Genomic DNA, 21430 nt, shown 5'->3' with positions numbered 1-21430 from the left:
TCATTCCTGAGAAGAAGGCTGACGTCTTTATTTGGCTCGTTGGTTAGCCTTGGCAAGATCATTGGCAAGCCTAGGATAACTGCCGAGGTTACCCAGCGCTCTAATAGCGCCTATAATTTTTTTTTTTTTGCGTGGTCACTCGGCAGTACTAACGTTTTAGGCCCTCTACACCAACCATGCTTATTCACAGTCCTATAAATTTCAGTAAGGAACTTTTCGGATATCCCGTGTGCTTGGAACATGACGGCCTTAGCTGCCTGTGTGGCCTAAAACTTAACAAAGCACAACACTCGTCACCGCTCCACAGTGCTACGATTATTTCAGCGGGCATACAATAACAAAAAGGCAGGCAAGCTTAACCAGCCATCAAACGTCTACGCGGCACAGGGATTTGTATAAAAGTTACGCGCCAGCTCGCTCGTCCAGTCTATGTAGATACAGCCTCTGAGTTCCCGCCATGATGCTCCGGCTTGTGACAGGCCTCCTGGTCGCCTTCACCGCATCAGCCAGTTTGGGCGACGAGATATCGGTCAGTATAAGTTGCAATTACCTTCATGTTTTGAAATAGGCACGCAGAGTTCTCGAAAGCACTGAAAGCTAAGACCCAGTGAGCGAGCGTACACTCTTCGTCACAAGAATTCTCCTGCATTCTGGGACGTCTTTCGAATTGAAATTACTATAATCGGGACCACTTTATTGGTATTCTTTTCGTTGCAAAAGCGAATAAGCATCAGAAAAGAGAGAAATACGCTGACTTACATTACCTTTTGTGTGCGCGAGGTGTACGCACTTGTCTTTCTGTGTTTTTTTTTACCCGACGCATTAATGAATTCATGAGGTGATTAAGTAGAAGAGTCTGTGATTATCGTTGAATATGTATGTTACAGGCATTTTTATTTTTATTTTTCTGGTTCAAATGAAGAGGGTCAAGTTCCAACACGAAGTGTTTGGAAGGTTTCTGGCCAAACAGGCCAAATCGTTGGAGATACGATTCACAGTGCTGACAGGTGCTCCCTTTACATGAATCGAACTGTAAGATGGAGCCGGTACCAATGTTTGGTGGACTTCGCAATAACGGCAGCTCTGTGCGGGAAACTGAATGTAAAAGAAGCTGACGTCGACCGTAGATTCTTCCTCAACAGGATCATGGACGCACAGCAGTGGTCTGTTAGGGGTGAACCGCGTCAACGCCGGTTTAACCCACCGGGAGCGCAAGAGAAAGAACACTAACACGTGATCAGATAGCAAGGCGACTCTGGCAAGTTACGTAAATGCCTTCAGCTGGTATCAATGCTAGGTAGGACAGAAAAATGAGGAGGAACTGCAGTCCCCATGTTCCATCTGGAGATTCTTCTGTCGAAGACTTTAAAAAAAGTCGCATTTTGTGTGTATACGACGTATGCTTGCCTTTGGTTAGGTAGTAGTCCACCCCGAACCGTAGATTATCTGCATTCAGGGATTACCTGAATGCTCCTAGACTCTTAGTCCAGATCTTTGCACGAAACAGCCGACGGCGAGGCATGATGCAACACGCGTATAGAACGTTAGGAACCATCGCAGCATTTCTGTTTGAGACTTGACGCCCCTTTTGCGGTTCTCCGTACTTTTCCAACGTTACCCGATGCGTTTATGCGCTCATTTTTCTTTATTTTTGTCGCCCACGTTATATGCGGGGCATGTCACATTACTTAAATCAAAGTCGAAGTAAAACGTGCTGCTCCCAATGTGCGTCAGACAAACTGCAGAATATCTGCGCAACTCAGAGTGTATTCTATAAATACCAGCTAGTTTGATGAAGTCGAGAGTGTGACGGAATCCCGTCTGGCCGGGGGGATACATTTCAAAACAAAAAGACGCCGACGAGTAAAACGAAAAAATTGTAATGACGTTTCGGCGCCCAGAACGGGGGCCTTGTTCGGGGCCTTGGGAACAAGGCCCCCGTTCTGGACGCCGAAACGTCATTACAATTTTTTCGTTTTACTGGTCGGCGTCTCTTTGTTTTTAAACCACCTAGTTTGTTAGCAGAAAATAAATATGCAAATTATTATGTTTTCAGTTCGGGCCCAAGTACATTGCGTACAGTTGAGGGGAATCTTGAAAAGCCGAATAATTTTCTTCTAGAAACGCACCTGCTATGTGACCCTTTTTACCGGCACGTCATGAAATCATTTGGATATGAAAGCAAAACAACGTAAGTGCGCTCTCGCGTGACCATATTTTAGGGATATCCATTTGTGTTCTGAACGAAGTTAGCATGCATTCTGATTGTGCCCTATAGTGAACGTTTGCCGGTCTGCCCAATGGCATCATAAAAAAAAATAATGAATTGCTACTTCGAACTGGAAGACTTCATCACTTTCATTCACTTTTTCAATTTTCTCTTTGGGATAAAGAAAATCATTTTCGTCTCACTGGGCTTTTGTATGACCGGCCTATCACTAATCGGGGACGGCGGAGCGCGCCTTTTACGTTTCGGGCGAATGTGCTGGCGAAATCTCTGCCGACGCTGACAGCAGCGTCGTCTGCTTACTTCGGCACAGTGATCCACCACGCTTCACTCGTAAAAATTGTGGAGGGCACTTCAGACTATATTTATGTGCTTTGCGTGCGAAAGCATTGTTCTTTTTGGTTTACTTTTTAATATTTATAAAAAAATTTCTCTTTCTTTTTAGTCCCACTACTACTCATTAGCAGACAGTCGTAAGCAGTACATATCATAGGCCCAGCTTTATTCGCCGCAAGGGAACCTGTTTTTGCGACGCATGGGTTACGCGCTGACCTTGCAATCTGCGAGTTGTGGGTTAAATTCTCCGCACCTTATCTGGGTTATGTGGGTTTTTTCATGACCCATTTTGCGCTCAACAGCGACAGCGCCAGGCCTCGTTCCTGATGCGTCGTATGATACTTTTGCGTTAAGAGCAGGACTGAGAGCGGTACAACATAGCAGGGAAATAGTGGAGGTGTTAGGAACTTTTATATTTAGAATGCTTTCTTTACTTCTCAAAAAACACCACACCACATGCAACCAAAAATTAAGCAAGATATTTCAAAAGATCCTCTGCAACTAACGAAAAGCGCTTTGACTTAGAAAGGTAACCTCTTGTTTTTGGTAATTTACCGTTGGTAATCAACTAACTAGGTACAATTTAGAAAACACTTGCAGGTGTGCAACGCTACGAAGAGCAATTTGTCTTTGATGTCACGCACCTCCTCTGTGGAATACTTTTTAGTCTTTTCCTCGGGTTATGTTACACACACTGTAGGTCTCTTCCTGGTTCCCAGTGGGACGGGCGTGACATATTATTTGTTGTTTTATTTCCGGCTGTTCCGGCATAGTTTTCTCTTACTCGTGTGCCACCACTGCCATGCGAAACCGGAAAAAAAAGAAAATTCTATATTTCATAACTGGACAGCTGCTCATGATAAAGACTTTAAGATCGGCATGGTCGTAGTCGATCGTCGGGGCAAAAGAATCCGAGGGCATTCTGAGGCACCATGTGCTAATCCCAAGGAACATACACTAGAATTCCTGTTTTTCGTGGGGAGGGGGGGGGGGTTGAATGGCGGTAGATAATGACGACGAAGTTTTCTGCAGTTATACTTTGCATTGTGAGCAATAGCGTTAGGGTGAACTTTTTCATTTAATTTCGTTCACGTTATCATCAAAATGATCACCGAACACGCCAAGTCCACACCGAACCAGAACCCTTTCCTGTGGATCTCTATTACACCTGTCTTCGGGGAGCCACGTCCTCCTGTCTCTATAAATCTATTTATCATGCCAAGAAAAGCCACACGACAAAGCACTTTCCTCGGTGACTTCGCTGAAGCACCCAGTGATCCAGAGACGCTCTTACCCTCGGCCACTTTCCTTCCGCAGCCACCATGTTTTTGTGGACGCCCCATGGTGGGTGGGTGGTGGTGATGGTGGTGTAAATGTACACGCGGGAAGAGACAAAGTAGCCTGTCTGCAACTGCTCCGCCTTAGTCACTGATTTAGATGATTGTGGCTCTACCACTGTTCTATATGACCAGTGTGCGCTAAAAACGTCATGAGTGATTGTGACATTGATCGCAGTTCAGTTAGAGACCCCTCAGGATGCTAAGTGCCTACCACGACGTTTGTCACAACTCCAGCCGGAGGATACACGACCCCCCCACGACTGTTTGATGCTTAGTCACTTCCATGCGGATGGTTAGAATACCTGCAGCGCACAATGTTGCACGATTGTTGGAACGGTGTCTGCCATGAAAGTGCTGGAGTGCACGCCTGACATTGAAGGGAGATTATTGGGAGGCGTTCGCCGGAAAGTTACTATGTTTTAGCTGTGTTTACCCGCCTGTAGGTACCGGAAGCATATCTTATGCTAAAGAAGCCTAGTATTTCTCGGGAACCTTCCGGCAGTAGTATCTCAGGAAACTGTGCACAATTAAAGCACTTGTGCAGTCAGTACGTTTAGCACAGCACATGCGGGGACAAGTATCCCGTTTAGAGCCCACTGCATACCGGTACTGCATGTAGCATACGGTAAGCTCAGCACCAAGCCAAGGCAAAGCTTGTCTCTATTAGAAAACCGATGGGTACCCAGTGGCACTGCGGATCGAACCCCCCACCTCCCGCAAGCGAGGCGGATGGTCAAATCACTGGAGGTTTCGGGATGTTAGGTGGCGCCGGTATGGGTACATCTTTTTTTTTTACTTTTAAAATGGGGACCATTTTATCGGCGGTGTTCTTTCCCGCACCTGTGTATTCCTCGCCACGGGCCGCACGTGCTACACTACGCAATCACAAACCAAATTTTTGACTGCTATGCCACTCACAGGCGCTCAGGCCCCGACAGGTACGTGTATCAACTCTATGTCTGCGTCATTCCTTTGCCTCTCATGATAAGTTTTGACAGTCAGCTAAGGTCGGTATGCGTAGTTTGAACCCAGATAAATAGGTTATTTTTTGTTGCTTTTAGTCTATGCGTATATGTCTCCCCGAACTTGAAGAGACTCTTCAAAATGTTTTCGAAAGTTTGAAATGTGAGTTTTTTACTTCCTAAAACCAAGAAACTAGAAATATATCTTTATACAGCAAACTAAAGGAACAGGTTTCGGGGCGGGAAACAAGTGAGGGTAGCGCTAGGATGGTGAATCTGGATTATGGTGCTATCGGGATCAGAGATGGAGACGCTCGCCACACGTCAGTGGACACGAATAGATCAACGGTGATGAATGCTTTGACAGGAATGTGATGCATGCGCCGTGTGGAAGATGCATTTTGTTCTCGCACTTGCACCAAAAGTCCACTGTTAGTAGTGTAAAAATCTAAGTGCGCAGAACCAAACACAGCAGCGCCTCGTCTTGATCCTTTTGGAGCTGTCTGTGTACACTGCAGGAGAAGGAGTGAGATATGGAAAATTTATAAGTGAAAAGAAATATCGAGTAATCGGCCATAGCTACAGCTCTCCTGCCTAGCACTCTGTGCTGGGATTAAGGTGGAGGGAGGGACGGGGCTGTTGTTAAGTCACAAGATGAAGAAAGTCGAGTTATGAGTATGTGTAAAGGAGTGACCACTGCGCCTAATCGGATGCACACGTATCGCTTGTGCATAATTCAGCTGCCTTTTGAGCGCCAACATTTCGGGAGGGAGTGCAGCAGCTGCCCTACACAAATCTGCTGTGTGATGACGCCGCACATGCCAGCGATACCTTACAAAAACAGTCCCATGATTCAGGATCTTTAATTTATACGTGTAGGGAAGAAGTTTTTTTTGACTGCCAGCTGCTGAGTGCCTAGAGAAGAGTTTGTTTCAAATAGCGTCCATACGATTATGTAACCGCTGCATACAAGCCAAACTAGGCTTACTGTGGTCCAGCATTCAATATGTGGACAAGCGGTTAAAATGGTACTCTTTGCTATTAAAAAATGAACATGGCAGCATAAGAAAAAATAATTTCATTTATTTTACGTTTTGATTTCAATCACCTTACCTAAGGTAAAACGAACAAAAGATGTTTTCACATCTCACTACCGGCCGCTATTCCTTAAAAATCAAAATGCGTACATCCACAGAGTAAGCAAGCATCGCGTTGAATAGCACTGCATTCATTCCGATAATTTCATTGAAATTTCAAAAGAACAGAAAGATACCAGAAATCATTATTATATAACCAAGGCAGCGACAGCAAAGAAACCCTGCGTACATGAATTTTGCCGCAGTCATCAATGTGAATACACCGCTGAGTAACTTCAAACAAGTTTAATGAAAGAAAAAGCTATTGTTAAACAAAAACTAAATCGCACAAAACACAACCATATATCACCAACAAGGAAGAACAAGGTAATTGCATAGGGTACCACGTTGGTTTTTTGGTTACTTATGTAAAAACACTTATGGACACGCGTTTTAAACTTTTTTTTCGAACCGAGCTTTTCTACCAGAAAATTCTCATTAGCCAGGTAGGGCCTTGAAAGGTGTGGTACTAGGCTTATTAATTAATCCGCAGTTAGATACAGGCATGTGCAGTACCAAAGACGCATTTATCTTCGATACTGTCTTTTGACAAATTTTTAGTGTTGCTACTTGGTAACGCTTGCCATACTTGAAAGCATCGCAGTGTCAATATCGAAAATACGTTTTTGGTCTATCGTGCGTATTAACGATACACGATACTGAGAAAAAAAATTGTACCGGAGACTTCGAAGCTGCTGTGAGTCATACGGTGGCGCTCACTCAGGTGTAGCGCCCTGAAAAAAACGGTATGGAGAGGAATTAGGAATAGACCATGCCAATGCCGTTGGCCCAGTTAGGCCTCCTTCTTCATTCGATTGTTGTCCGGCAGATAGACAACGCATATTTTGCGCTTCTGCGTAATAAATGGAAGAACGGATAATGACATGAATGTCTAAAAAAACGGGCAGTCATGCTAAACGGAAAACCACTTAATTCTTATCGTTAGCTTTTTAGGCATAGCCGATAACCGCCGCTTTGCAGCGAGAGGTTTTTTGCTGGCGATTACTGATAGACCGTGTGAGTTTTTACAATTCCAAATACGGTGTTACCCTCAACGGTATGGATCAATAATTTCTGGCAATGTCTCACGCGCTTCTCGAAAATCACGCGTTTGCGTTGCGTGCACACATGCGCACACATTTGCATGTAGCTTCGCGTCGAACCTAAAAATTGCTTTTGGACTTTGGTTTTGAGGGAACCTAAACATTTGTTTTGAACATTGGTTTTGAGGGAAGGAAATAGCGCAGTAGTTGTCTAACGTATCTGTGTGGACACCCGAACCACGCCGTAAGGGGAGGTACAAAGGAGAGAGTGAAGAAAGAAAGAAAGAAAGAAGGAAGGAAAGAAGGAAAGAAAGAAAGGAAGAAGGAAAGAAAGAAAGAAAGAAAGAAAGAAAGAAGGAAAGAAGGGAAGAAAGAAAGAAGGGAAGGAAGAAAGAAAGAAAGAAAGAAAGAAAGAAAGAAAGAAAGAAAGAAAGAAAGAAAGAAAGAAAGAAAGAAAGAAAGAAAGAGAGAAAGAAAGAAAGAAAGATCTTTATCGTGCACTGATATCGCTGAGCACACTGTGGCATCCATCGAAACGCGGCCGCTGCTGTCGAATTCGGACCCGCGTTCTCCGGATCAATAGACGAGCGCGGTGGGCCGCGTCGCACCTCCCAAGCCAGAATTTCAGTTCTGCCCGCGGTGCGGTCCGCTCGTCCAAATAATATCCTCAAAAGTGATATGGGTAATGTGCTGTTTTTAGGCCAAGAATGTATAACGGCAACCAGGCGCCACTTTAAAACAGCTAAAAATAACTTCATGAATTTAGTTAACCAATTTGCTAGCGACCATCGTTCTCCACTGCTTATATTGAGGCTAGCGCTACACAAGACGCCGACGTGAGGACTGTAAGAGAGAGGACAACGAAGTTCTCCTCCGTCGGTGTCGGCCCCGGGCGTTGTTGGACGCCTTCCCAACCGCCTAGTGCGTTAACGCGTCTTTACACCGACGCGACAACATTACGATTAGTCCAAAGGTTAGGGGAATTCCGATAGGTGCGGTGGGATGCCCTACAGCTTTCACAGAAATTTCGTTGTTAAAAAAATCCGCCATCCTGCCAGTCGTCCAGCTTAGTTCCTATGCTAGAGCGACTATGCCGGACAGGCCATCGTCCCGGTTCGATCCCTGGACTAGGGCCAATTTCTCTTTAACCACAATGTTTCCTTGAAATCTCTATAATAATTAAGCCTTCGTACGGAACTTAACGGCTGCGTTTGGGCGGATATTAATGAGTAATTACTCCATTATTCGTGATATTAATGCAGCTTAAGAGATATTATTTTGCCTTAGAAGGGCTATATTCAAGACCACGCCGGATTTGACGAAAGCAGCTGCTTATCCTGCGCAGTTGGAGGCCGCGTTATACTTCATAATCTAGAGTGAAAGAGTGTAAAGGACTTTTGCGGAGGGAAAAAGCTAAGGAAAATAAAGAATAAACGGTAATCTACGTGCAATCGAGGGTAACGCATTCGTGCATCAGCTACAGCCAGCGTGTTTTGTACACGAAGCTCTCCTTGCGTGTGTACGCACCATTAGCAAATTATATCAACCAAACGCGGTTACTTAGACTTGACAGGTGACCACAAGGCCTTTGCAGAGCTTGAAGAGCGCGTCAGTGTCAAGCGTTTACAGGTTCATCACATTTTACCAGTTATAGTTGCCGGAATTGACATCACCGACAGCAAGAGGAGGCGGCCCTGAAAGAGGCTTCGACGCTGCTGGTTTTCTTGCAGGCCCACGGATATTTCTACTGGTATTGTTGTTTATGCACTTCTCACACTTTTCCGAGCGCACTCAGAAGGAAAGATGCTCGCGCTATGGATTTTTGTTCAAGTCGGCCTGCTGTTACCAAAAGCAAAATATACAGGGTGTGTAACCTAAGATTTCACGCAATATTTAGAAATGCGTTTTCGATAGACGAGCGCTTTTTCTACATAGAATTGTCAGCGGTATAGCTCGTCAGAATACAGATAAGGTCCGCTAACTGGGAAGCTGGTTTACTAGTACTGAAGTGTTCACTTTCTACCCATTACTGTTATGCTCCTTAATTACAGAGAGGCATGTAGTCCACCGTAAGTATATCCATATCAGTTTTTAGAATTTGGAAAACGCGGCTACCGTCGGCTCTGTGGTGTAAGAAATTTTGGTCGACATCGCGGAAAACTACAGGCGCTTCGGGACGCTTGCAGGCAAAGCAGCCTTTTCAGTGCACGTAACTCGTCGAAATAGCGGAGATTTGTTCGGCCACAGCGCCGAGGCTAACCGCTTTTTCTAAATCCTAAAAACAGATAAGGATATTAATTACGGTGGCCAATATGCCTTTACTAATTAAGAGGCCTATAGTAATAGATAAAAAGTTTATTTGGTAATGTTTAACCAGCCTGCTAGTTAGCAAGCCTTAGCTGTATACTGAAGTACAACTTCTCTTACAATGCTATGCCGAAAAAAGCGATCTTCTGACTGAAAAAAGCATTTTTAAAAATTGTGGAAAGTCTTAAGTGAAACACCCTGTATATGCCAAATAACTAAATAACACCATTTAGCCTTCTCGCATGTAATAGCACTGTTTACCAAGCTACCCAGACAGTCAGCAGGCGCAATGCGAGCTGCCTTCTTTTCTAAGTTTTCCCAGGCAGTGAGAGCTTTGAGGAAACAAGACAATAGAGGATACGCTGTGAGATGTCGAATCTTTTCATTTACAGGAAGAGAACACACAACTGTTTGTGGATGCGCTGAGAGTGGGAGATGACACCTTGGCCTACTTCAGCTCGGTCGATGATCCGAGAATAAAGTGCCTGGCCGGCTGGAGATTAGTATACGAGCCAGAGAAGCGGTTCGCCGTTTTCCGTTATCACTTCCAGGGCCAGAACGGAGAACCCGGGTTCGTGAGAAACTTGGTTTTTTTTGCATTATTACTTCCTATTCCTATGTGTCACAGGCTAGTAGTAAGAAACTGCCACGGAAGCTTCGCGCCTCGAAAACCCTGCCCGCTCTTTCTCAATCTAGGAGGTGAACCCCAGGTGTTGACAGAAATTCTTTATTTCTTTGCCGTACCGCAACGAAGCATCATGTGCTCTAGAAAACAACGAGCAATAAAACCATATCTACAACGTCAAGCCTTGCGGAACGCCGTTTTTTTTTATATGATGGCATCTTTATAGGCGAAGGGCATTTGTACCCTTGATGTGAGTTAGGGAAACATTGAGAACACATGATTAGGTACATAGTGAACCGAAATTTAAATTCTGCACAGTGCAAGTGGTACAAGTCGGATAGTTTCTTCGGTGCAGTTTCCTAGCGGTCATAACGCTTAGCGAGGAAATGATGTACAACAAATGCATTTCGAACATAATTTCTTGTTTTTTCGTATTTTTGGCCCTCTGCTTTAATTGCAATACGAATGCTTTCTTTCTATGCTCGGAGTAATATTTTGAACGTTCTTACAAATACGTCAAAGATACAACTTTTGCCCACTTAGTATATTCGTTGTACATTAAAATGTACTAAAAAAGACAATAACAAAGACCTCGCACCTCATAGCATACGCAATCTTTGAAATATATTTACTCCCACATTACTGAATAGTTTAGAGTCGTCGAATTTCGATCCAGCATACAAACCTAAACATACCATCAGTCTCTTCTGTCGGCAGAAATTATTATAGTTGTCTTAAATCTTGTAATGTGAGGCGTTTTCTGTGCTGTAATTATTGTACACATGTCACTTGTAGAAATTTACTGTAGCTTCAATTTGTTACATACTGTGTCCATAATGTCCAACACATTGTACTTCATCTGTTTTCTTTGTTTTCTTTTTTTTCTGTGTCTGAAGCGTTACAAACTGTTGTTTGCCTTGCAATGTTGAATTTCAATTTATTTCTTGCGCTTGAACTATATTGCCTTTGTAATATGTATCTGTATTTATTTTTTCTTTGTTATGGTGATGTTGTTTCCGACACGCTGCAATGCCACCATGTAGGGGGCCGGGGCCCCTGTCAAGCTGCTTTTACAGCTTTTAGTCCCGGCTCCTACCTTTTCGAAAGGAAAGGAAATAAAGAGGAATTGCATTCCATTTCATTAAACATAGACTAAAATATACATTTAATGCAGTAAAAATGTATTCCCTTCGGCTTAAAAAAGGTCTACTTGTCGATTTCACCGGACGAGACTGGGTAATGTTGTCAAGAGCAGAAGTAATAACTGACCCGGCTATAAGCGATAAGCATACAGAGCCCATACCTGAGAAAACGGGGAATTATCAATCAAGAGGTGTAGCACATTGCAAGGTCACGTGACGAAATTTGAACGGGAAATATGTCGCCACACAGCAAATGCCGGCAGAAAGTGAAGAAGTGCTCCAACGAGCATGATACATTGTTTGCCTTATACGCCTTATAAGAGTATATACTCACCGAGAGACGACGCACTTGTTGCCCAGTGACGCGTTTTTTTGCGCAAATATTGCGGCCCAAATTGTCGCACAAGCGACATACTGCTCTCGTCGAAGCTGGCGACGATCTAGAACCGAATTCGTAGTCGTAACTTGCGTCAGGAGACAAACTGTCAACCAACAATTACATGGGCGTCTAAGGGAGCCGGTCGGCCTTGCCAGTCGGGGTCCTTTTCGGTGGCATGTTGGGGCCCGGAGGTGCCCGAGGCGCCCTAGCCTGCGTTAATGCAATCGTTCTCAACATATAACCTAAATAAGTGCTGATTGTTTTCCGGCTAGAAGATACCACAAATGAAAGCACGACAGAAAAGGGCGATTTCGAGCACTGGATTGTTCAACGGCAGCCAGAAGTCTACGGCAAATATTCTTATGCGGACTGCAGATTTGTTAGAATTTAAGCACATTTTGGCCAAATTAACTTTGTGTTTACGAAAGTACACCTTAAATGCATTGTCATCATCCAAATGCCATTCACGAAACTCGATGTCGACTTTCGTGGTTGTTCAACATATTTACGAAATCCACTTTTAATACATTTAGAGTGTGTTAAAACCACATACATGTTTTTTCGCGCATTTCAAACGTGCTCGAAGCATGGTTTAAGTGAGGTATTTCTGGGCAAACTTTAAGAATATACAATGAATACCAAGCCTGAAGTTTCAGGAACCTATTTTCTACATATTTTTTTATATTTTTTTGTGAATTCACGAACGCAAAATATGTTTAAAGTACAATATCCACCGTATCCCACCGTATATTACAAACGTATCAGTTTTCGCTAAGGGAACTGAATCGGTCTGTTGGTATTTATGCGGCTTAAGAGAAAAACAGAAGACATGCTAACTCATCCTCGTTTCAAGACATAATTAAGCCTTTTAGCAGATTCTATGCACATTGGAGGCTATATTGCTGTAGGAATCTAACCAGGTATAATGAAAACAGCCATGTGTAAAGAGAGCTGAACGGCGAATTTGCAGTGTGGTTTGCTAGTACCCAGAGGTGTAAGTTTTTGCTTGGAGTGGTTAAACTTTGTTGCACGCTCGCTTCTGCATACATGTCGCTGGAGAGCGCATAAACATGAGGCGAATTTTGGTAACACCACAGAACTCTAGATAATTCTACCCTTCATAATAGCGGAAACCCACTTGTCAAAAAAGGCGTAGTTTCGCCCACAAGAATAATTAGCGGAAACACCTTGCCACTTCCACAATTTTCCATGGCCGAAACAAACTGCATGATAAAGCGTACGAAGTTTCCTTTCAATTCTTGGCAGTTAAAGTCTTTTCTTTTGTAAGATGAAACAAAGCTTAATAAAAACGCGCACATTGAGCGCCTCTATATCTTCAAACAGAAGAGTTTGAAGCTGATGTATTGCGCCAAATAAAAAATAATGTTAGTGATGACGTCAAAAATGAAAGGGAGGACCGCGTGAGTTGCAGTTCTACAGCTAGCTGATGACAGATCTACAGAGAGCTGATGACAGGCTATTGAACCCAAAAGCCTGACATTGCGTACTTGACTTGGCCAACCAAGTACCGTGGCGAAAATGTGACCTATAGCCTTTTAGGGAAACGCGGTATATTCTCAAGAATGAAATATGCCAATGGGTGGTCGTACCTCCTTAGTCAGAAGATTAGAAAAAAATAGCACGGTTTCAACTAAGGCTGAACAGTGTTCGACTAGCAAAAACAAGGCTTGGTCTGGTTCATAGGTCGTTTATATCCCACACACAATCAAGTAACACTCTGGAACCCTTTTGCAGATGTCTACTTAAAGAGCACAGACATTAATTTTTGGTTCCCCCTTTTTTTTATTTATGCTCGAGACATTAGCTACCAAAACTTGAAATTCGCGAGTACCAGGTAAATAGATCAAAAGCAGCTTTCAGATGCCTTTATCGATCACAGACGTGGCAGGAATAGAGGAATGAATTGTGCGCGAACTCTAACTGAAACTTAACGCTAGCAGGCGCGGCAATGACCAACCGCATTTCAGAGGTGACCTGGCGTTCGTTCTGTTCGCGCTCGTGGCGGTGTCACGCAGTCACTCTTTTCTTGTCTGTTTTCGATTTTGATGTTCCTCAAGGTGAAGTGCTCGATGTGAATCTGTTTCGGCCGCCAACGCGGCCTGACGCTTCCGTCACTCATTAGCAAGTTATTGGCAGCGCTTAGCCGTGTCGTCGGGAGCTGTGGACTCAGATTGACGCCTTCTCCTCTGTCGCTGTGCATCAATGCGGCGTAGTCGGGGCAACTCGTCTTCCGAAATATTAGACACACCCGGCTCGCTTTCCATCTGGAGCGCTTTGCATTGCTTGATCTTCTATTGCCGCCGCAAATGGAAGATGGCGAAGACGGCGTTGTGCAATGTGGAGCACGAAAGCTGTCAAGCTTCACACAAACTCGATGGGCCGGTCGGATCTGGTGAAGTACTGCTATAGCACTGAAAGAAAAGAGGAGGCGCCGCGGTGGCCCAGTGGTTATGGTGCTCGGCTGGTGACTCGAAAGACGCGGGTTCGATCCCGGCCGCGGCGGCTAGAATTTCTTTGGAGGAGAAATTCTTGAGGCCCGTGTACTGTGCGATGTCAGTGCACGTTAAAGAACCCCAGGTGGTCGAAATTTCCGGAGCCCTCCACTACGGCGTCTCTCATAGCCTTAGTCGCTTTGGGACGTTAAACGCCATAAAACCAAACCGAACCAAAGAAAAGAGGAGTTAAAGCGGAGAGGTGGAAGATTAAATTTTGATGCGTTATCTTGCATCACCTTCACAGGACTAAGATGATTTGGTTTGGTTTATTTTGTTTAACGTCCCAAAGCGACACAGGCTATGAGAGACGCCGTAGTGAAGGGCTCCAGAAATTTTGACCACCTGGGGTTCTTTAACGTGCATTGACATCGCACAGTACACGGGCCCCTAGAATTTTTCCTCCAAAGAAATTCTAGCCGCCGCGGCGGGGATCGAACCGACATCTTTCGGGTCAGCAGCCGAGCACCATAACCACTGAGCCACCGCGACGGCGGACTAAGATGATTAAAAATGAACGACTGTCGTTAGTCCCGAACTCCATGTAACCTTTCTGGTTCTGAGGACTAGTAAAATATGCAGATCAAAATAGGGTGACGGCTGGAACTTGTAAATATTTGGATGTTGCATCGGAGGAGGAAGGCTTGAAGCATTGCACTCAGGCACTGACAGAGTTAATAGATCAAGACAGCAGGCTTCGATAGTCGCCAAGCATGGATGTCATGCACCTTGCTACGATATCGTTAGCTCTTGTTGCCACCTCCGAGTAGATGATGTGACAAGCTGTACTGCTCAACAATGCCGCCTTTAAAATATGTCTAATTTAAATTCCTGTATTCCTCATGCGCGCAAACAAAATAGAACTGTCCAGGAATCATGGCAAGCGTGCCCGTATGGCGTCGTGAAATAGGAATACTTCAAGACTTCTAGGCGTTAATAACTAATTTTCCGTTCAGCTGCCACCTATACCTCGCACGTCATCCTATAATGTCCCTGCCTTTACTATTATTCCTCCTCCTCATCCAATAATGTATACAAATACGTTGTCGTTAACAGCTAGCAGCTTTTTCATGCGTAATTTTTATCTTCCTCCTCCAACTTTAATCATGTTACATGCTGGCAGAAAAGATGTTCTGTAATGTTGGCATTCCTCGGCCGTCTTGTTTTCTTGCTTAGGACGGACGTGAATTACTGCTTCAACCTCACCACGACGGAATCCTTCACGTTCGGCTTCAGCCCTTGCGAAGGTAAGGCTATAAGCGATATGCCACAACCCCTAACACTTCCGGTTTTTACTCTGGGCACGTTCATATTCTCAACCACTTGGGAGTTCTTGGGCCTGCTTCTTCTTACATGAAGCCAGAAAGCGTGCAGAATCTCACAAATATATCTTTGGACCTTATCTTTTGCCCGATGGCGTAGAAAATTCTTTATAAAAATTCTTGCGTCGATCGCTATCGTTCTTCTTTAGAGCTTTGATTACAGGGTTGCGTTTTGCATTGTCAGCTACTAGACCGAAGGTTCGCAGGCGAGTATGTTTAAGTTTCTGATCTACTCATTTTGCATCCGAGACCACGTGTCCATCCTGTGCACGAAGCCCTTGCATCACGCTGTGTTGTCATCAGGTGGGGGCGGGGGGCGCAGAGGTGAAAAAAGACGCCTCGAAACGACTTAAAATTGGTCGCTACAAAAACATCCTTAAATAACTGTATGGCGCGTTATCATGCACGGCTGCTGAACTGCAGCCGCTGCAGTCATGATACCGCCGCCGGCGACGACGTGAGGACCCTGGATGCAACCGATGTGCTCGGTCGTATTCTGAACGCTCAACGTATGCGGGCGGCTATATCCGCGAATGTGCGCCTCGCTGAACACAAGGCAAACGCTGTCGGGACGCTGCCCGCATTGAGTGCGTGCCAGCACATTTCTCACAGCATACAGCATTCCCTGCGTTTCTCTTTAATGAGAACGTAATTTGCCCCCACCCATACGAGGCAGCAGCAGTCCCGTCAAATGCAAAATTCTAAAATTACGATTGTGGACAAGCTAGCTAGCGTTTATCCTCCGCGTCACGTGTGTTCTCGCTACTGTTCTCACGCTGAGAGCTGTCCATGGAAACCCAACCGGAGCCATCGAGCAGCTGCAGCCAGCTCTTGATTTAGTTACCGTGGTTCCTACTTGGCTCGTCCGCCAAGCGGATCGAGGCTTGCTCACTCTGTGCTCTCAAGAGAACCATCTTTCTGCTCTCTCTGTACCAAAGAAACCCATTTAAATGACAGCTGTATCATTTGTTATTTAGACAAACAAAATTGAGAATGTACACTTGTGATGCTGGTAATGCGGGAAAGCGATCGTGTAAGGACACACTTTGGAAGGTTATTGACAGAGACTATAGGGGTCGCGTCCCGGGAGCGTTCTCTCCCTGTGTTTAACCAGCCGCATCTCACGGATTGTGGAATCCCGCATACGTACAGCGTCCAAGGGGCGTTTCAAGGCGTTGGGCGGTACATGTTTTACGACCACACGTCCCACCCGAAAACGACGAAGGTTGCAAGAGGCATAAAGGGGAAAATTCATGGGTCGTTTTCGGCGCGCGTCCTGCGTGCTTGGGCGCCCACGCGCCGGCCAGAGGAAGTCTGCGCATTCGCGACACTTCGGCCGCCGCCAATCGCGTCAACAACGCTCGAATCCTACAATGTCAAATATTCGGCGCGCGCGCTACTCGCGCATGCTATTTTGGGGCCCGCCAGCATAGACCAATCAGTGGGCGTTTTGCTTCTGTGTCTTTATCTTTGTCCGGAGCGGAACTTGTCCGGAGCGACCGGGCGGGTACTCGCGCCATGCGTATTGACTTGTATACCAATTTTTTGCGTGTCGAGATGCGGCGCACGCACGCCGGCGCGTAGGACGCAGAAGTGTCTGTGGAGTCGGACCTTCAAAGTAAAGTTCAGGTTCTTTTCCTTTCTTGCACCAGGGGTGCCCGTCTCTCTCGCGGCTCCCCTGGTGCAAGGCTGAGGCATGGCTTCCCATTTCTGAGCCGCCAACGTTCAGCGCGCTAACTCAGCTGGGTCACCTAGCAGAATATAGAATTTTTCTAATAAAGGTTAAGTGCACAATGAACGCCACTGATTCGCGTTGCTGCTGTGGCGCAATGGATCATACGGCGGCTTTAAAACTCGGAAGATAGCAGTTCGAACGACGCTTTTGCTTGTACATTAGTGTTTTTTTTTTCATCATTTACACCACGCAAACCATCTGCAGTGTCCCTGGACCTTGCCTTGGTGTTGCCTTTAGGTCGCGTTCTGGATGCGAGCTAAAATCGCTGTTTAAGCCAGTCAATACAAACCAGTCTTACTACAATTTTTCTTTGCTAGAACAGGCAGTTACTGCACACCGCAAACAGTGTACTATTTCCAGGCGGTGAGTGTTGCCTTGTTCACGGGTTGCATTATGAGGGGCTTTGGAGCAAGAGCAGCGTCCAGTCCAGCCAAATGTCAATTATGACCTGCAGTTGGTGTGCTGTATCTTTGATGGAATGGTAATGCGCGGCATGGACTGTGTAGACGGAGTTGTAGCGTGAATGCAGGCAAGCGCACCCATTGTCTGATGGCGAGAACTTTAGCTTGAGGACATGTGTGCCGTCTTCTTGGTTGCCCGCGCACCGGAAGTGATGTGAAGGTGTTACAGACATCGGATCAGGCAACTTTAGTAGAATGTATTGCTAACAGCTGTCACCAAACAGGTGGTAGCAAACGAGCACGCGAAGCTCACACATCTGGTCGGTACAGTCCACACAGCGTATTTTAAGATGAAAGACTTTTATGGCTCATCACTCGCCAACGTGTCCATCCGTCCGTGCGTCCGCTGCACCTGTCAGACATCAGTATGATAGTAAGAATGGTTAATGGTTACTTGAAAAATCAGTAATGATAGTTAATGGTGTAATAGTAGATGTATGAACAGTAGTTAATGATGATTACTCAATTAGTTAAAGATAATTGGTTAATTAGTTAGTGATAGTTAGTTAAGCAGTTAATGATACCCAGCAAACGCGCAAACTCACTCAACGCGCGCATGCTGTCGCGTTCCCCTCCCAAAGGTGAAGGTAAGCGTCATTAGTCATCTGTCAGTATTCAGTAATTAGTAACTAATTAGCAGTTAGTAATTAATTAGTAGTTGTAATTTATTGGTTATTAGTCAATAATAAGGTATGACGCCATTCAGTGGTGACGTCACCAGTGCCACAGAGGCAGTGAAAGTGATGCGGAAAACGCTTTCGCCTCTTCGCATTCAGGCGGTCAAAGTGCCTCCTGAATTTTTTGATCGCCACGATTGCCTAGGCGAACTTGACAATGCGGCAGTCAGAGAAACACCTGTTTATTTTTCCTTTCAGAGGGCTCAATTTCTTATGCGGCCCAGGGGTACTACTACGATGGCGAGAGCTGCTTTGTGGGGCGATTTCATTTTTTTGGCAACGACTGTAAGTCACATCAGTAAATAAGCTGTCAAACCAGTGCAGGCCGTGGACATTAAATGGAGCTGAGTGTCTGTCGGTCCAAGCTTGTTAGTTCCATTATTAGCATAATATGCGCTGAACGTTGAAATTTAATGAAATTATCTGTCATGAGCGTGTCGTCGTCTCAGATTTATTGAAAACATTCTCCTGCACATAAATATTTGTTCACAATGAAACACATACGAATTGCAACATTTCTCCCGTTATAGCTGGCCCTGCCTTGACGGGAATACATCCTTTTTCGATAAGGCAGTCGCTTAATGGTCGCAAAAACTCATTCGTCAGTGCTAACTGCAAATGATCAGCGTCTGAAATATCAGCAAAAATAGCACAGCGGCTTGATTTGTGCTCTACTCACCACTCTTTAAATATTGCACAAATCATGTTTTTCGATGTGATGATGTTACGGGAGAAAGTACAGTCCTTTATGGATTACCGCTGCTCTATGAGTGAATTAGTCGCAGCGAACTTTTCGGTGTGCGAATTGGATTAGGCATATCTTAAGCTGCCTTAATATATAAGTTAGAAACGAAATATTACGAAGGCGCGGAGACATGTATCAAAGGCACGCACCACTCAACTAGGGAAATAACATTTGTTAAGGACGTAATTGCTTATAAGGGAAGGCAAGGCACAGTCGGTGTATTTCCGAGTTCAACTCAATGGCACCCTGAAGGAAAGGATAAGGGGGAGTAAGTATGAGATAAAGATGGAGATTGGAGTGCCGTGGATTAATTTCGACCACATAGGGCTATGTTTTTAACACTCTAAATTCGCACAGCGCATGGGCGCCTTCGACATTCCCTACGGTATCAGTTCCACACCAACGGATCTCCTTTGAAAAGAGGTGGAGGTGTATGAATACAAAGCTTAAAGGACATCGCTACCAGCCCCCATAATCTAGTTTACATTTCCACTTCTGTGATTGCTCACCAGGATTTTTAAGATTTTTAAGCCGAAGTATAACTTAATAGGCGAAGGAAATAGGAACAAAGATCCTTGAAGCGCGTAGCTTGGCAGGTCAGGCCTCGAGTTGGTTGTATTCGAACCTTCAGCTCTGATCACGAGCCGTGAAATGGAATTCAGTGGACTTGATAATTACAACGGGCTTGTGTCACTGGTGATAAGCAGTGTTATTTTTGCGAGCTCTTTCTTGCAAACGTTCTCCTCGGCTCTATTTTCCTTTCTTTTTCAGATAGCTTGTAAGGAATGTGTGTCAAGGACTAGGAAACAATTGTAAATTTCAGAATCGCTTGAATGTGTCATTATTTGCCGTCTAGTTTTTACTAACTGCGAAGTAGCTCACAAAAGCGAAATATTCAATAAACTAGCAACAATAAGAGCGTTGCTACGCTGTGTTTATTTCCGAGGAGCTCGACTAAGCGCTCGGCACTCTCAAATCAGATGATTGTTGCAATGCTATCTCAAGCACAGATTTTGCGCGGCCTTGCTTGAGGCATCGCCACTGGCGATTCGATAACTAGGGAAACGTCTGGAAAAACTGTTGCCTCCATCAATACGCTGCGCTTATCGGAGGCGTGATCTTATTTCGTGCGATGAAAAGGCAGTTAACGTGTTTAGTCCTCTGCACTACTTGACTACTTGGCTCATAATCTTTGGAACCCCCCACCCCCGATCCTTCCTCTCTCAAGCAGCTGAAGGAAAAAGAGAAAACATTTTAATTTCCAGACCCCACAGCGTGCTAAATTATTGCGCATTTTCTGGACCATGTTGTAAGCCAGTTGCAAGACGGTAGCTGGTATGTCTCCCGTTGTTGAATAAGTTTTCGCGGCAGACGCAAACCTTTATTAATTTATTTTATTCACAAAATACTTCAGCCGGATGGGTAAGCATAGTGCAGAGAGAAACGGGAAAAGCCAAGGATATAGCAATTACAAGTGCATCGAAATTCATCTAATAATACTCTTCACAAAGAATTTTACATGCACAAGAAGAACGTGTAGGCAGTAAGGGGTAGCAGGCATCGCTGAAAAAATAGCATTATCCTAGAATAAAAGTGGACAGACTAAAAAAAGAGAAAAAAAACGCGAGGCGCAGCGAGCCAAGTACCGAGAAAAACAATGCGCCTTGGGCCGAGTACACCTTACACTTGCCAGCAGGTACTGGTTACATTCCGAAAACTATCTTGCTCAGGTTTTTCGTTAACTTTTCCATTCCTCAGTAAATCTGACCCGATTGTTTTACGAACACAATCTTTCTCGCCTACGAGTTGTCCGAAGACTTAACGCTTGGGGAAAAAAAACAGCATTTATTCCCATCGCAGCCTGTCCTCATGGAGTGTTTCCTGTTTCTATTTTTAGGTCGTGCTGTGAGTGAGGCAGCCAGATGCTTCAGGGATGTCACTTTCTCCTTTTTCTCTCCAGATTGCCTCCTGTGGATGAAACGAGGCTTCGAAGATTCCGTGTCCGAGGAGTGCGCAGCTCAGTTCGATAACAACTGCGGCCCGGGCAGGTACGCCCTCTATGACAAAGAGCAATGCTCCTCCTAAGTGAGCTACAAATGTCTGAGTTGTTCCACCGACGGCTACGATTTGCTTAGTCCAGTGCTTGGGAATAATAAAATACTTAAAAATCGCAGCATCTTTTACTAAACCTGATTAATTATATGCCACAAGGAAGCGACTGTGAATGAATCTTTACACGCATGCTGGATTTTTCTATCTATTTTTGCGTATGATTGTATGATTATGTAAATACGTTATAAATAGGTGCTTCATTCTATCATTTTTTGCTTTATATGCTTATCCCGTACCTTTCTTGCACCTTTTGCAAATGAATACGAGGCAATCTGCGCTGCAGGCACTCGTCTTTTGTGTGCTTTTTTTTAAAAGAAACGTCCACCGCCCCCTCTTAGAAAAAAGACAAATTGCAACGCGAATACTGG

At 44.8% G+C, this 21430-nt stretch overlaps 1 protein-coding gene across 1 annotated transcript; it reads left to right on the top strand.

Annotated features, from left to right (window-relative positions):
- Positions 1–457: 457 nt before the first annotated feature.
- Positions 458–21035, top strand: LOC149362033 (uncharacterized). Its single transcript, XM_089568208.1, has 5 exons — positions 458–529; positions 9744–9922; positions 15187–15257; positions 18404–18490; positions 20911–21035. The coding sequence occupies exons 1-5, from the start codon at positions 458–460 to the stop codon at positions 21033–21035; spliced, it is 534 nt and encodes a 177-aa protein (XP_089424334.1).
- The last annotated feature ends 395 nt before the right edge of the window (positions 21036–21430 follow it).

Source organism: Amblyomma mixtum, chromosome 2 (assembly GCF_055824585.1).
Source record: "Amblyomma mixtum isolate Tamu chromosome 2, ASM5582458v1, whole genome shotgun sequence".
In the NCBI taxonomy this organism is placed as follows: domain Eukaryota; kingdom Metazoa; phylum Arthropoda; class Arachnida; order Ixodida; family Ixodidae; genus Amblyomma; species Amblyomma mixtum.
Note: the sequence above shows the minus strand (reverse complement) of the source record. Positions and strands in the feature narration are given on the sequence as shown.

Coding starts and splice junctions, on each gene's coding strand:
- LOC149362033 (XM_089568208.1), top strand. CDS start 458: ATGATGCTCCGGCTTGTGACAGGCCTCCTGGTCGCCTTCACCGCATCA. Junction 530..9,743: donor GTTTGGGCGACGAGATATCG/GTCAGTATAAGT, acceptor TTTCATTTACAG/GAAGAGAACACACAACTGTT. Junction 9,923..15,186: donor GGCCAGAACGGAGAACCCGG/GTTCGTGAGAAA, acceptor TTTCTTGCTTAG/GACGGACGTGAATTACTGCT.